Source organism: Protopterus annectens, chromosome 6.part1, assembly GCF_019279795.1.
Source record: "Protopterus annectens isolate FY-2018-M chromosome 6.part1, PAN1.0, whole genome shotgun sequence".
Lineage (NCBI taxonomy): Eukaryota > Metazoa > Chordata > Ceratodontiformes > Protopteridae > Protopterus > Protopterus annectens.
In genome coordinates, this window is record NC_056738.1 from 441,562,999 (window position 1) to 441,579,194 (window position 16,196).

The following is a 16,196-nucleotide window of genomic DNA, read 5'->3' on the forward strand; positions in this document are numbered from 1 at the left end:
AATCAGGAGCTCTTCAGGCAGCTACTGATGATTAAGTACACTACGAATTTGTGGAAAATTTAGAATAGACAAATTTAAGGTTTTAACTGCTTGTATCTACACAGTGCTTGGTTAAATGAGGCTGCACAGTTTGCAGCTCCATACGTGGGTATCATATAATAGCGCAGAAAAGGTAAAAATTTGAAATGAGTCCAATGACCAGTAGCAAAACAGCACATTTCAAGATTCTACAGGAACTAGAGGCCTAGAAGTGGCTTGGTTCTTTGGCTTCTCTCAGATGAATTTAAACCAGAGCAGTTCTGACTCAGATTACAGTAAATGCCAAAATAAGGGAAAAGCTATTTATTTATTTATTTTTGTTTACTAGGGTAGTGCACTGATCAGTATTGACCAGTTTTAGGTTCAGTCTGGATGAAATACAAAACATTTCATAAAAAAAAAAAAAAAAAAAAAATGCGTGTCAAATCCAGTGTAAAACTGTCTCGGTGAATCAGCAGAGAGATTGCTCAGCATTGAGTAGCTCTGAGCAAATGAGCACAAGGCCACTCAAATGCAGGCAATTTATAGTAGCACAGAAAAGGTAAAAATGTTCAAAGGCCCTACTGGACAATAGCAAAACAGCACACTTCAGAGTTCTACACCAATCAGAAGCATAGAAATGGCTAGGTTATTTCTGTACTCTCACTAGAGTTTAAACCAAAGCAGTTCTAAGTCAGATTTCAGTAAATGACAAAAACAAGTGCAGCGCTATCAGAGTAACTTAGTAAGAATGCAAAAAGTACTTATCCTAGGTGTTTCAAGACTGGTTGTAAGAAAAGAGTATTTGACCAAAATCAGAAAGTTGCAAAGGGAGTTTTTTTTTTCCGTCATTCCTGAAAGTTGTAAGCTGTTCTCATGAAAAATATATTGCCATGACTTTTGTACTAGAGTATGTTCAGTTATGCAACTTGTAGTGCAGTGTAGCTATATCCATTCTTTAGTTGCCTTTTAGGAGGTTCCTTTATAGTTAGTGAAAGAGCTGTCTTTAACAGATAAGATTAGAAAGAAGAAAGAAGCTTACTAAATTATTAATTTTGGAATTCTAGGGGTGCATTTTCATATGTCAAGAAGGTGACAGAGAAGAACACCAAGCTGGACTATGCAGCCAAGTTCATTTCAGGTCGAGCAAAGGCCATACAGTCAGCTTGCAGAGAGATGAACATCCTCTCACAGCTTGATCATGAGCGGATTGTTTATTTCCATGATGCATTCGAGAAGACAAACTGTGTCATTATTATCATGGAACTGTATCCTTTGAGCATATAAAAATAGTTGGATTAATTTCAGAGGTTTTATTATAGCCTAGGAAAGTATTTTGTCATGTTAATGAAGAATGGACACTGGATTTACCTAGCTAAACTGTTTTACATACCGGTGTGACTGTAATATTTCTGAGATGTAATGCATGTATAGGATTGAGTGACTCTTGATAAGACAGCTAGCCTACACCTATCCAGTGAAATCATATTATACAGACAGTGCACATGCATTGAACACTTACATGGATACCCATATGTATGCCCATCAGTACACATTCATACCATTACCCAAACAAATGTATGCATTGCAGTACTTGTATATAAGTGTTACCCTGACACATGCATGCAATCACAAATGCACAGTGTGCTTTGTGCAGGAATGCAAAATCACCAGCCCCCTTTTACTTAATTACTTTGATGTTGCCATTAAGCATGGGCAAGATTACTGTACATATTTTCTTTCATTTTTTCATTGAAGATGTATGTTTTAACCAGTCTTAAATTTACTGCTTAGGTCTCTGTGGTTTGGCCATTAATTTATTGGAAATGCCAAAACAGCATGATTCTCCTTTCAATGGTTGCAATCTTTAATCATTAAGTTATGTTAAATTTGTTCATGGATACCAGGAGTCATCCCTGTAGACTACCTTTGAGGCAGATTTAATTAGCATTGTTGACATGTTAATGGATGGTAGTTCTCTTGATATAAGTACTGTTTCATTGTATGACTTTCACAAATATAAAACCTTCTTTGTCACTTACAGCAGTATTCCTTAACAAGATAATCAGATGTACACAAGAAGACATGCTGGACAGAATGACTAAAAAATCTTCAGTTACTGAATCGGAGGTAAGAGCATTTTTGTAAAAAGTGCATAAGTCTTCCCATCACCATAAATATGTATGATGGAATTGAGAGGAATCCACTGTGTTACTGTCTGTGATATATTACATCAAGCTGTGATTTGCTGTATAACTAATGAACAGAATTGCACAGCCACTTTTCTATACTGAGACAGCAGATGCACAAAGCAGGCCCATGTTCTGTACGTTCACAGGGGTTAAATATGAAATAGGGTGATTGTTAACATACTTTCTCGTCGAATCAAAATTTCAGATTAGAAGAAAATACATTGATTAAAGCAATATTTAAACAAGATATGTTATTCTTCCTGTAATACTTGTAGTTGTTTGAAAAACAGAACTGTAAAGAGTTACTTTTCATTAAAATCACACTAGTAGTAAAAATATACAGTGGTCTTTATAGATGTCTGACCTTAAGAGAGGGTAGAGATGTGTTCCTTGTTCCATCTCAACACCAATGATGATATTATGGCTTTCTTCTTAAGTGTATTTTTTTATCCCAGGCTATGCAGTGACAGAGGTAGAGTTCGTGAAGTCAAGACTGTTTATGCTTCATGCTGAGGTGTACATGGATGCATGTTTATGAATCAGGAGGCTGATTGTTTACACATAACTTGATTACAGCAGGCGTTGGGTATGAAAATTAATCAATGGGGCAGCGAAAGCCAACACACTCTGGCTAGGCTTTTAAATGCCCTCAGGCAGATAGCCTAGTACCTACCTATGAACTTGCCGGCGACATCCACCCTAACCCCAGACCCATCTCTAACATTAATATCACCAAACCCTCCACTCAACCCACAAAACCTAAATCCATTCACCTCACTACACTTAATGCACAAAGCCTTAGAAATAAAATCCCTAACCTCCATGCCTGGCTCTCCCATAACCACCCCGACATAACCGCTATTTCTGAAATCTGGCCCAAATCCTTCATAAAAGGTAACAAAATATTACCACCAGGTTACCAAATGATTCGCAATGATAGAGCCCACAGAAAAGGAGGTAGAGTAGGTATAATCTACCCCTCCTCCCATACCATAACTCCCTACTCCAATAAAATACCAACCTTTGCCAACGCTGAAATTATAGTAGTTTATTAAAACTAAGCAACCACAAGTCCATATGTATCGCTGCCCTCTATAGTCCTCCCTGGCGATAACATCAATACTCTTGAAAACATCCTCTCCTGGTTTTCCTCTAACATAAAAAATGAAACCTATATCCTCTGGGATACCATCATCAACTGGACCACTATTAACTCTGAAGCCTCTTCCCACACAATAAACATATACATTTTCTACCAACTAATTCACTCTCCAACCAAACTAAATAAAGATGGTACCTCTGGTGCCATCATTGACTGGATCCTAACAACTCACCCTAATCTTATCACTAAAGCCAGAACAATACCTGATCCTCTCAGTGATCACTTACCAGCCTTTGCCGACTGGCTTCTATTTCCTCTACAAAAACAACATGTCTACATCCAAACCCGCAACCTCTCCTCTTGCAACCCTCTTTCTCAGAATGCCTAAAGCATACTGACTGGTCCTCTCTAAAAAAACTTCCACTACATGATGCCTTATCCTATTTTAACCAGTCATTCCTAACCCTCCTCAACCAACTGCCAGCCCCCCCCCCCCCCCCCGAGAACCAAACATGTCAAAAACAATCCCTGCCCATGGTTATATAAAAAAACTAAACTAGGTATGCACCAAAGGGACAAAAATTGGAAACAATATAAAAAAAAACAAAAAAAAAAAACACCTCCTTCCTAGAGTTTAAGCATCTTCAAAACTCCACAAAAAAAAACATAAATAAAGACCAGAAAGCACACTACTCCAAACTTCCAAACTCCAGTCCTTGCGCTCAACTAATCCCAAAAAATTCTGGGACTCCATCTCATCCATTCTGCACCCTGGTAATAAAGAAAGCTCCTGCCCAAATCCCAACCTTTCCAACCTTGATACAGCCACCCAGTTCAACTCATTCTTCACTGACTGCATAGCCAAACTACCTTCATCCTTCCCACCCTCCTCTTCCAGCCCCAGAGCCTTCCACACCAACCATGACCACAAACACCTACCTCCATCCACAACCTTCTACCTTACTCCCATTCCCTCAAGCACTATAAAAAGATTTCTCCGCAAACCCAAACCTTGTTGCAATGCACCTGACAATCTTCCACCCACCATCCTCAAACTATCTGTATACAGCATTGCCTAACCCATCTCTATTCTTATAAATAGATCCATACAAGAATCATACATCCCTTCTATCTGGCATCACACTTACATCATCCCCCTCCACAAAGGTGGCAAAAACACTGACACCACCAAATTCAGGCCTACTGCCATCCTTTCCCCCATTTTGAAAATAATAGCAAAAACTGTCCAAGCACAACTCATGACACACCTAACCCAAAACAGTCTCATATCCTCTACCCAACATGGCTTCTGCCATGGCCACAGTACCATGACTGCCCTTCTCTCCTTTCTAGAAACCATCAACCTGGAATGTGACTCAGGCAAATTTGCATCTCCACTACTCCTAGATCTGTCAAAGGCCTTTGACACCATCTCTCATACCCTACTCATATCCCAACTCTCTACCCTACATCTCTCTCCCACCATTGTTTGGTTTTCCAGCTACCAGGAAAAACTGCCAACAAGCTGTCCAATGAAAAACTTTAACCTCCCCCTTCCTACCCACACCCACAGGTGTCTCTCAAGGTTCTGTTCCTGGCCCTCTAATCTTTAACGTATTCATTAACAACTTTCACTACTCTCCATCCCAGAATCATCTGTCATGCAGTAGGCAGACTCGACTATCATCTGCTCAACCTTCTCCCCCTCCAATCTCCTAGCAAAAACCCAGTTACCTTCTCCACAACTGAAACCTGGATGAAGTCCAACCATCTGGCTCTAAATGCAAATAAAACCAAACTTTTTTTCCCCTACCAAAAACTCCTTTATTGACAAAACCTCCTTCACCATACAGAGCCAGAACAACACCACCCTTGAAATTGTTCCCAACACCAAGCTTCTCGGCATCATCATTGATGAAGAACTAAAAATTGATACCCATATCCTCTCTGCAATCAAGAAAACCCACCAAAGGTTAGGTCTCCTCTACAGGCACCACCACTTCCTCAGTCCTTCTACACGTCAAACCCTTGCATCCACCTTCCTGCTCCCCTCCCTTATGTATGGTGCCCATCTGTTTATCAGTCTCCAACTCGGCTATGATCCAAACTTGAATCCTGATACTACAAAATCTGCAAATTTGCAACCAATTCAAAGAGCTCATTCCACCACTGCCACTCCCTCCTCACCCTCAACTGGCTTGAACTACCCAACTGTCTCAGTTACCTTCAACTTGTCATTGCCCGCAAGCTCATCTTTAAACCTGTGGACTGTCCATCTGTTGCTACTTCCTTAAAAACTTATATACCCAACTGCTCACTCAGATCCAGAAAACAAAATCTCCTTCAGATCAACAAACCAGCACAACCACCTGGCCAACTACTAATGTCCTACTCCTTAGTTAAACAGTGGAACTCTCTCCCCCCTCACCTACACAACCTACCTAACCATATGAATTTCAAATCTCAGCTTTTCTCTCATCTATCAGCTAAATGGGAATGCCCATGTCACGCTCCAACATAATCCCCTCTAAAGCACCTCCCTTATTACCCTGCACTGACATCATCACCACTTTAGCCACTACTGCTGCTTCATCTATTCCTAAAACTTTCTCTCCCCTACCAGGGACTGAATTTTCTCTCTACTATCCAATTTACTATGCTTTCCTTTACAAATATACTGGTACTTTCTCCTCACAAAATTTGTTTCACCTAACTTGGTAAGACCCAGCAGCTGTATGTTTTACAAATTTTACTTGCTAAGATCTTTGACAAAATGTTTATTTTTTCTGTAAATGTTTAGTCTACCTACCTGTAAAGGGCTAGTAACCATGTGTTTACATGTACTCTATGATCTTATGAAAAATTGTTTATTCTTCTGTAAATATTTTAAACTTTCTGTACATACTATTGTATTTTTTTAACATGTAACATTGTAACTGCAATATCTTGGAGTTTTTCTCCCTGGGCCTCCACTGAAAATGGGCTCGTTATTTCCCAGTGGACTTCCCCAGTCATCAAACTTAAATAAAGAGAGGCAAAAATGAAGAGGACATATTAACATGTAATAATGCTGAGTTTAACAAGATTTTGTAACAACTGCCTCCTGAGCTAATTTATGGGATCCTATACATTCATCTTAATGGAGTTTGAAGGTTGCAAGGGTTTTGCACTGTGTAATAGGTAATGGAAGCTTGTTCCATAGGTGAGAAGGCCATAGGTCATTAATTGTGTGCCTGAATCAGGACTTGTTGATATTTTGTCATAGAATTTGATCTTTAAAAAAGGTCTCAGCTTAGGTTTTGAGTATAAGGAGGTCATAGAAAGCAGCGTTTGGCATAGCTCAGAAAACAAGGCATGGATCATCTTGCAGTAGTTTTTAGACTGCAAAAAATAAGGGCAGGATTTTAGTCTATTCAAATAACAGCAGATGTTCTTCATAATGATCACTGCTGTGAAGCCCTAAGCTATATTGGTTATTTTCTGCATAGGATACAACAACAGATCGGCTTTCAAAGATTTAGTGCAACTTCCATGTGCCCCAAACCATTAGCTTGAGCTAAGCTAACTAAAAAAGACATATTTGGCTGTCAAACCCTTCAGACCTTTCCTAACACAAAGAAAAGCATCCCTAAGCAGCCTTTTAAGTATTGAAGGTCAGCTAACACTGTTCCATTGCTGGACAGATAAGTCCTCTACATGGAAAAATCTTCAACATTACTTTCAAATTTGTTTAAACTAACATTTTTGTGAGAAACAAGTATTGTAAAGCTTAGACAAAGTATTTCCCTTGACTATCTCATGACTTTTATGTAGTTTTAAATGGGAATACACTTTTTTTACTTTTGAGGTAAAAAGTTGTTAACCATTGTTTACAATTATTTTTTTGTCTATAGAGCAACTGTGTTTATTTTATATTTTGATACCAAGATTAGTGACTAAAGTATTTTTATTGTGTTTTTTGTGGGAAAAAGTTACTTTTTTTGGTACTTTCCTGTTTTACTGACTTAAAAGGCTGCTTAGGAGTGCTTTTCTTGGCCATTTGTTGTATCTTGGGCAGGATATAATCCATATAGCCAAAGGCTTCTGTAGCAGTGAAGAATCTGAATACTTACCATTATGGAAAACTTGCACAACTGTACTCTCCTGTTTTATTTCTCTTTTTGTTTATATTTTGCCTTCACAGCATCAAAAACAAAGGGTCTGCAGTCAGTTCAAGTGTTTGGTTATGTTTACATGTGCATTGTTGTTTGCAGTTATAAAATTATGGCCAATACTTCCTCAAACGTGTGTATGTGAGTCGCATATTGAAAAAAGTCATATCTTTATAGAGCATAAATGGCCCCAGCATCATGTGTTTATCATTACTGCAAGGCCCCATGTATGACCATTATCATCAACCCTGTTTTCCTTTTTGTTTGTGACCACCATGTTGAAAATTCCATTATGGCCTACCAGTTCTTCATGTGTCATTCTGAGCAAACAAACCAACCTTAAAAGACATATCTATATAAGTCATGCTTACAAGTATTTAAGGCCTCCCTTGTTTCCACATCTATCTATAACACATTGTTTTATTTCTGTCTCACTCTAGATAATGGCATTTTTCTGAGAGCAAGCATAGGTTAAACTCTGCTTGCAACAGTATCTGTCCCAAGCACATATAAAACAGATACTGAACCTCTGCCCTGCAGTATAGCTGACACATGGCAAATAATCTTTAATCACTGCATTTGTCCGTGTAACAAAATTCTTCTTCTTCTTTCGGCTTTTCCCGGTTAGGGGTTGCCACAGCGAGAATGTGTAGTCTTATGCTAAGCCATACACGCTGCTCTTCATAGTAACATCATTACTGATATTGTAAGCTGTTAGTGTTGTGGTTCTTCATTGCTGCTATATACATATCAGTCTGAATTTGGTATATTACAACTGTACAAATAATGTTTTGCTCACACTTCAGACTGCATTAAATTTATTTGTTACACCCTGATGCCCTAAAGTGTACTTCTGTGTACTAGCTATTTTATGTTGAGCCTGTTTTATTATTTTGCTCTGGAATATGTTTGTAAAGTCATATTTGATACAGTCTGATTGAATACTCATATGTAGAAAATCCATCTGCCTTAACTCAGTCATACTCAGCAAATGCCTTATAAAAGAATAATAATCCTCCTTCTGTTTTGTGTTGTTTAACATTTTTTTAAATATGATCATCTGGCATTATGTCCAGTAGTGGTTTGATTTTCTGTTGATATTGTGATGTTCAGACAACACACTGATTCAGATCTGTTGAATTGCCTTTAGGTCCGCTCTTACATGCGACAGATTTTAGATGGAATCTGCTATCTTCATAGAAATAATATAATGCACTTGGATATAAAGGTAAGTGTTTTATTAGAGACAAAATTCTTCTGGTTTTAACTTTGCTATCTGTACTGATCTAAAAAGGTTACAAAGCACTGAGAACTAACAAGTTGTGTGCTTCTTCTCATATTTATAGGCGTGCGTGTGTGTGTGTGTGTGTGTGTGTGTGGGGGGGGGGTTAATGATAGTTTATCATTCTGCAATAGTCTGGCCTTCACAGGAGTTAGTGGATTTACACCTGTTAGAGCAGATTTCTGTACCTGCCCATCCCCATTACTATCACTCTCTCAGAATCCAGCACTGGTTTATTTATTTGTTTATTAAGCAGGTAAATCCACAACACACAAGTACCTCTTCTCAGGGGCAATCTGGGCACACTACTTGTTATGTAACTTTCTCAGTCATACAGCAGGGAAACTGTGATTAAAGGAATCAAACCCAACACTTTAGGTTTTTAGTTCATTATCGACTACCATACCCTTCTTAATCCTCTGAAATAAACTGTCTGGTATAACAACCCTTGAATGTATACTAGAAAATAGCATCAGCAATCCTCACAGAGACAAATGACGAGTAGTTTTCCAAGGAAACTTTCATGGAATATGATTCCTCCAAATGTATGAGGAAAGTAAACCAGGAAGTGGCTGGGTATCAACCAGTTTAAGGATACACTCTTGTTAGAAATGCAGGAGGTGCTTGAAATGTTTAGTAATGAGCAGTAAATATGTTAGTTCTCAGGGACTACAGTTTAAAGTTAGAGGGAAAAAAGAATAGCTTAGTACACAATATCACAAAATGTTGCTGCATATGTAACTTTCATGTCTCTTGATAGTCTATCACTGCTACATGCACCAGTAATCCACTGATAACTAGTGCAACATCAGTGCTATCCTTAAGGTGAAGATAATCTCCAGCCATTGGCCATACTTACTGAGAGAAATCACGATTTTATGCATGAATGGTTAAGGAGAGGTGAAATTAAAGCAAAAAGATGAAAGGATAATAATGACAGCAAACTATATACAGGCCAGATTATAAAGTTAATAGAAAAAATGGGAGATACAGACAAATACAGGTTCTGTAGTACAGAACTAGAAACAGTTGTACAGCTTACTGCGATCTGCAATATACTCATGGCTGATGGTATATATACAGAGAGACACAACAATACGGCAAGACTGCTAACACTAAAGCTTTTTTTCGAAGGTAAGATATACATCATGGTATTTGATGAGTTATTTGCTGCAGTGCATTTATACACTTGTCTGTAGTTATGTATTTCGGACCTTTTTTTAATTAAAAAAATTGCAAACTTTTGTTAAACTATGTCCCACATAAAATTAGCATTTACTGCTGTGACGTTAACTTGGGGTAATGTACGTTGCATGCATAGACTTTAATTGGGGACCCACTGAAGTCCATGAATACAACAGACATATTTCCTACACTGATGCCACTAAGGTTAAAGCTTACTGGTTCTTCTCAGTGATGTCAGTGTATGGAAAGTATATTTTTAAAAGTATTTCTCATGTTTTAATACAACAAGAAAATGCTCTCTAATGTGTAAAAGTGCTGTTTAGCATATTTTATATCCCATCCCATGGTACAATTGACAGGGGTGACAGGTGCTGATGGAGGTTTCTTTTTTGGGATAAACTCTTGGCTAGGCTTGTAAGGGGCCCAGGGGCCATTAGCCTAGTAACTTCCTGCAAACGTAAGAGAAGAAAAGGATGGAAAATCCCTTTAAGCACTGAAATTGCTGCACCTCACTAATATAATGTCCTGTGGGATAAGATACAAAGTCATAAAACACCAGGTTATGCATGAAGATCCTAGAGCGATAGGGGTTAAAGATACACAGATAGTTCCAGTTATAGTATAAGCAACAGGTCTAACAAATAAGAACCTTCTAAGGCAGTTCTCGGGACATTGTGGATGTTGAGAAGAGCAATTGGTAAACATCAGATTGAAAGGAAATTAATTTCAAACTTTAATTGTACCCTGGCTCAGGAATTATTGCCATGATATGTGTAAAAATTAAAAATGAGAGACAGAGAGGGAGAGTGAATTGGTATGTTTCTGTCATACCATCTCTTGTATTACCTAAAGAACTGAGCCTGCACCAGAAATATCAGCTGAAAAGTGAATAAAATTTATAATGCCATAAGGGAGAATGAAATTGCAAACTAAAAATTGTTATCACTATGGGCATCAGTCCACCTAAACCTTAGTTAACAGGTATAAAGATCTGCTGTCAAGGTCGGAGTATCACATATGGTTTAACTTTAACGCATCATCTTCTTCTTCTTTCGACTGCTCCCGTCAGGGGTTGCCACAGCAGATCAGCTGTTTCCATTTCTTCCTGCCCTCTGCATCTTGCTCTGTCACACCAACCACCTGCATGTCCTCTCTCACCACATCCATAAGCCTTATCTTAGGCCTTCCCCTTTTCCTGTTACCTGGCAGCTTCATCCTTAGCATCTTTTTCCCAATATACTCTGCATCTCTCCTCAGCACATGTCCAAACCAACGTAATCTTGCCTCTCTGGCTTTGTCTCCAAACCATCCAACCTGGGCTGACCGTCTAATATACTTATTCCTAATCCTACATTGAATTAAACCAGTAAAAAAAATCCAATGCAGCTCCAATGTGACAGCCAGCCAAAAACAGGATTAGAAACGAGGTGGACGTTAAGAGACATTTAACATTCAAGCTGATACTTCAGGGAGGTTTATACAAGGAGAATCATGATCAGAGTAATTTTAGTTTTACTTCTGTTCATGAGAAACACATGAGAGCCATGATTCTGCCATTTAATGGCCATTCAGACACAATAGTTAATATCTTAAGAGAAACATGGCGTTACACTATAGATAAGGAAACCACTCTGATTATTGGGAACACACCCCTTATTACATACAGTAGGGGTTTGAATTTGAAGGAGTTGTTGGAAAGGGACAACTCCAATAACGGACTTTATAAGACTTCCAACATGAATAAATGTGGTTCCTGCAGTGTATGCAAATTTATCAACAATGGCCCTTATGTTACAGTTCAAAATTTTTACAAAACTATTAAATGTCCTGGTCATTGTAACTGTAAAACCAAGATGGTCATTTATATTGCCACCTGCTTGAGTTGTCCCAGTTTTTATGTAGGAAAGACCATTAGAAAATTAAGGTTAAGAATTCTTGAACATGTTAGGGACATTAAGAACAAAAAGACCACCAACGCTTTATATTTACACAGTTTGACTTGTACCAATTTTAAGAAGTTCATATTCTTTGTGGTGGACAGGACACCTGACAATGATAGAGGGAGCGATTTTAAGACCCTATTAGAGATGAGGGAGACAATGTGGCAATTGAGACTTAACGCATCCAGACCTCCAGGTATTAATGAGAATATTTCTATGGCTAGTATTTTAAAATATAGGTCTCTTTTTATATGAGTGTTACAAACTTGCATATATATATAAAAATATTTTTATAGTGGTTTATTTAATATTAGTACTACATATATTATTATTTTTTATTATACTTTTTATTGGATGTTTTTCTGAACTGTATTGTATTTTTATTATTTTTATTTTACTTTTTCTTGATATTTTATGTAATTCATAAGCAAAATTTGAGTTAATATTATGCTTGTTTTCAACAAAGGTTAGTTTGTTCAGTAACTATAAGAACACTTTAACATTTCCATATTAATGTTTTAAAATTTACTTATATTTTTTATATTTTTTTGTTTTTTGCTTGCGCCTTTTGCTTTCTAATATAGTTTTCTTAGTAACCTTTTACTGATAGGTTGGTTAACAAGGGTGGGACTGTTTGCATCTACAAATGTTGGTTCATTATTTATTTTTTACCACTCTGATGATGCCTGGCTTGTTTCCAGGTGAAAGCGCTAAGTGGTAACTTTCTGTTTGTTACGCTGTTTTTTATCACTTGATTAAAAAAGTTGTGCTTATTGGATTGTGCTGGAGTTTTTGGCTGGCTGTCACCTTGGAGCTGCATTGGATTTTTTTATTCCTAATCCTGTCCATCCTCATCACACCCAGTGCAAATCTTAACATCTTCAACTCTGCCACGTCAAGCTCTGATTCCTGCCTTTTTGTCAATGCCACTGTCTCCAAACCATATAACATAGCTAGTCTCACTACCCTCTTGTAGACCTTCCCTTTCACTCTTACTGGTACTCGTCTGTCACAAATCACTCCTGACACTCTTCTCCACTCACTCCATCCTGCCTGTGCTCTCTTTTTCACCTCTCTTCCACACTCACCATTGCTCTGAACTGTTGATCCCACGTATATAAACTCATCCACCTTCGCCACATCTACTCCCTGCATCCTCACCATTCCTCTATCCTCCGTCTCATTCACACACATATATTCTGTCTTAGTCCTGCTGGCCTTCATTCCTCTTCTCTCTAGAGCATATCTCCACCTCTCCACGGTCTCCTCCACCTGTTCCCTACTCTCACTACAGATCACAATGTCATCTGCAATCATCATAGTCCACGAGGACTCCTGTCTGATCTCATCTGTCAACCTGTCCATCACCATTGCAAATAAGAAAGGGCTCAGAGCTGATCCTTGATGTAATCCCACCTCAACCTTAAATGCATCCGTCACTCCCACTGCAGACCTCACCGCTATCACACTACCCTTGTACATATCCTGTACCACTCTTACATACTTCTCTGACACTCCTGTCTTCCTCATACATTACCACAACTCCTCTCTAGGCACCCTGTCATATGCTTTCTCTAAATCCACAAAGACACAATGCAACTCCTTCTGACCTTCTCTGTACTTCTTCATCAACACTCTCAGAGCAAACATTGCATCTGTAATGCTCTTTCCTGGCATGAAACCATACTGCTGATCACTAATCATCACCTCCCTTCTTAACCTAGCTTCCACTACTCTTTCCCATAACTTCATGTTGTGACTGATCAGTTTAATCCCTCTGTAGTCACTACAGCTCTGCACATCACCCTTGTTCATAAATATCAGTACCAGAACACTTTTTCTCCATTCCTCAGGCATCCACTCACTTTCCAAGATTTCATTAAACAATATAGTTAAAAACTCCACTGCCATTTTACTTAAACACCTCCATGCTTCCACAGGTATGTCATCTGGATCAACAGCCTTTCCGTTCTTCATCCTCTTCATAGCTATCCTTACTTTCTCCTTGCTAATCCACTGCACTTCATGATTCACTATCCGCACATCATCCAACCTTCTCTCCCTCTCATAGGTTCATAGGTTCATAGGTTCGTACTAGGCTATCTGCCCTAGGGCATTTATAAGCCTAGCCAGAGTGTGTGTGGCTTACACCACCCCTTAGGATGAGAATACTACGCCCATTTAGGGTTTAGTTTACTGTGCCTCTGTCTAGTAGTGACACAGAGATGACCCCCGGGGTAAACCTATGATCTCCCATCCACTCGTCAAGATTTCTCTTGAATAGAGTTAGTGAGGGGCTCTGCCTTACATGGACTGGGATTCTGTTCCAGAGTGTAGGGAGCCTCTGGGTTATGAATCTGTCCCTCCAGCACGTCCTATTTATTTCTGTGTTGAGGTTCAAGTCTCTTGCTCTCGTGGCTCTGATGGATTTGGATTTTTTGAGGTGGAGCATGTCCATTAATTCTGGATTGGACATGGCCTTGTACGTCAGGCACAGATCACCTCTGAGTAGGCGGTATGCGACTGAATAGAGCTGGAGTTTCTTCAGTCGGGCAGCATATGACATATGTTTGAGACCCTTTATCCTCTTGGTGAGGAACTTTTGGGGTCTTTCCAACTGCTGCAGGTGTCGGGTAAGATACATCCCAAATGGGGCATTGTACTCAATCATTGGCCTGATAAGAGAAGAGTACAGGGGCACAATGACCTCCCTTGATCTAGATGTGAATCCCTTCATGATAAGGTGGGCGATATAGAAGGTCTTCCTAACCACTTTGGCAATGTGAGTGTCAAATGAGAGGTTACTGTCAACTTGGGTCCCTAGGTCCCTGATTACCTCTTCCGTGCCAATGGATTACCACCTATGTGGTAATTTGTGGGTACCTTGCTTTTCCCAAAGGGTATGACTATACATTTTTTGGCGTTCAGCTTTAGGCCATGGCTCTGGCACCAATTATCCGTTTCTATGAGGCCTCTCTGAAGGATGCTTGTGTCCGCTGGAGTATCAATTATGGTGCCCAGTTTGCAGTCATCTGCGAACTTTGTCAGCCACAATCCTCCTATGTTTGCCTGCACCTCGGAAAAATAAATGCTGAACAAGAGGGGTCCCAGGACTGAGCCCTGTGGGACACCGCTTGTGACCGGCTTAGAGTCTGACATGGCTCCAGCAACTCTGACCCTGTGGGTTCTGTCCTTGAGCCAGTTTGCAACCCATCTTGTGACATATGGGTTTACATTTAAGCTGGTAAGTTTGTCTATGATGCCCGAGTGGGGTATTGTGTCGAAGGCTTTTGCAAGGTCAAGGTAGGCTGTGTGAACTGCCTTACCCTCATCAATGGCCTTAGTGACTGTTTCAAAAAAGTCAACCAAGTTCAAAAGGCAGGATCTGCCCTTGACAAAGACAAATTGGGTAGGATCCAGTGTCTGTAGGTCCCCAATGTCTTTATTTATGAGTTCCATAATGATCCTCTCCATAGCTTTGCAGACCAGGCTCGTCAAGCTTATGGGGCGGTAATTTCCAGGGTCCGTAGAAGCACTGCCTTTGTGGAGTGGGACCACTGTTGTCGTACGCCACTCTTTGGGTACGTATCCTGTAGTAAGGCTAAGATTAAACAGCAGCCTTATGTGTGGGTTTAGTTCTTCTTTGAGTTCATGTAGCACACAGCCCGGGACACCGTCCGGTCCCATTGATGCTGTGTTTTTAGCTTTAGAGAGGGCGGCTCTCACCTGGGCATCTGAGATGTTAGGGAGGCTACACTCTGCTGGGATAGATATTTCTCCTTTTGGGGGGAGGGGGTGGAGAAATTTGCACTGAACCTGTCTGCCAGAATGTTGGCAATGTCTGTGGGTTCAGTGTATTTTGTGTCATTTTGGACTAATTCTGAGCATATCTGGGAGTTTCCACCCAGGTTTCTAACATAGCTAAAGAAGGCCTTGTGATTGTCTTTTGTGTCTTTTGCGATTTTTCTCTCAAAGTTGGCTTTGGATGATTTTATGAGTGATCGTAGTTTTTTGCTAGTACTGATCAGAGATGCCTTCCCTTTTAGGGATTTTGCTCTGTCATGTAGTAGCTTCCTCCTCCTGTTGTAAAGTTTGTTTATGGCTGGGGTCCACCAGACCGGGAGCCTGCCTTTGGGGGAATGGGTCTTGGTTTTATTTGGGATTGCATGATCCATGCATTCTTGAAGGTGCTCGTAGAAGGCATTTGTAAGGGATTCAGCAGCATGGGTTGTGGTTTCCACTGGCCCAGGGGCCTTGAAGGATACCACTTCAGTCTTAAGAAGTGTGAAGTTGGCTTTTGAGAAGTTCTTCACTGTGGTCTTTTGT

General features: G+C 39.6%; 1 protein-coding gene across 2 annotated transcripts in view; it reads left to right on the top strand.

Moving 5' to 3' along the window:
- SPEG (striated muscle enriched protein kinase) overlaps positions 1-16,196 on the top strand; it is a 2,687,905-nt gene that overhangs the window by 2,113,699 nt on the left and 558,010 nt on the right. For both annotated transcript variants that reach the window (XM_044075871.1, XM_044075873.1), the window contains 3 exons: positions 1,086-1,286; positions 2,088-2,148; positions 8,614-8,691. In XM_044075871.1, the coding sequence (XP_043931806.1) occupies positions 1,086-1,286; positions 2,088-2,148; positions 8,614-8,691 (340 nt within the window). The remainder of the gene's footprint in view (positions 1-1,085; positions 1,287-2,087; positions 2,149-8,613; positions 8,692-16,196) is intronic.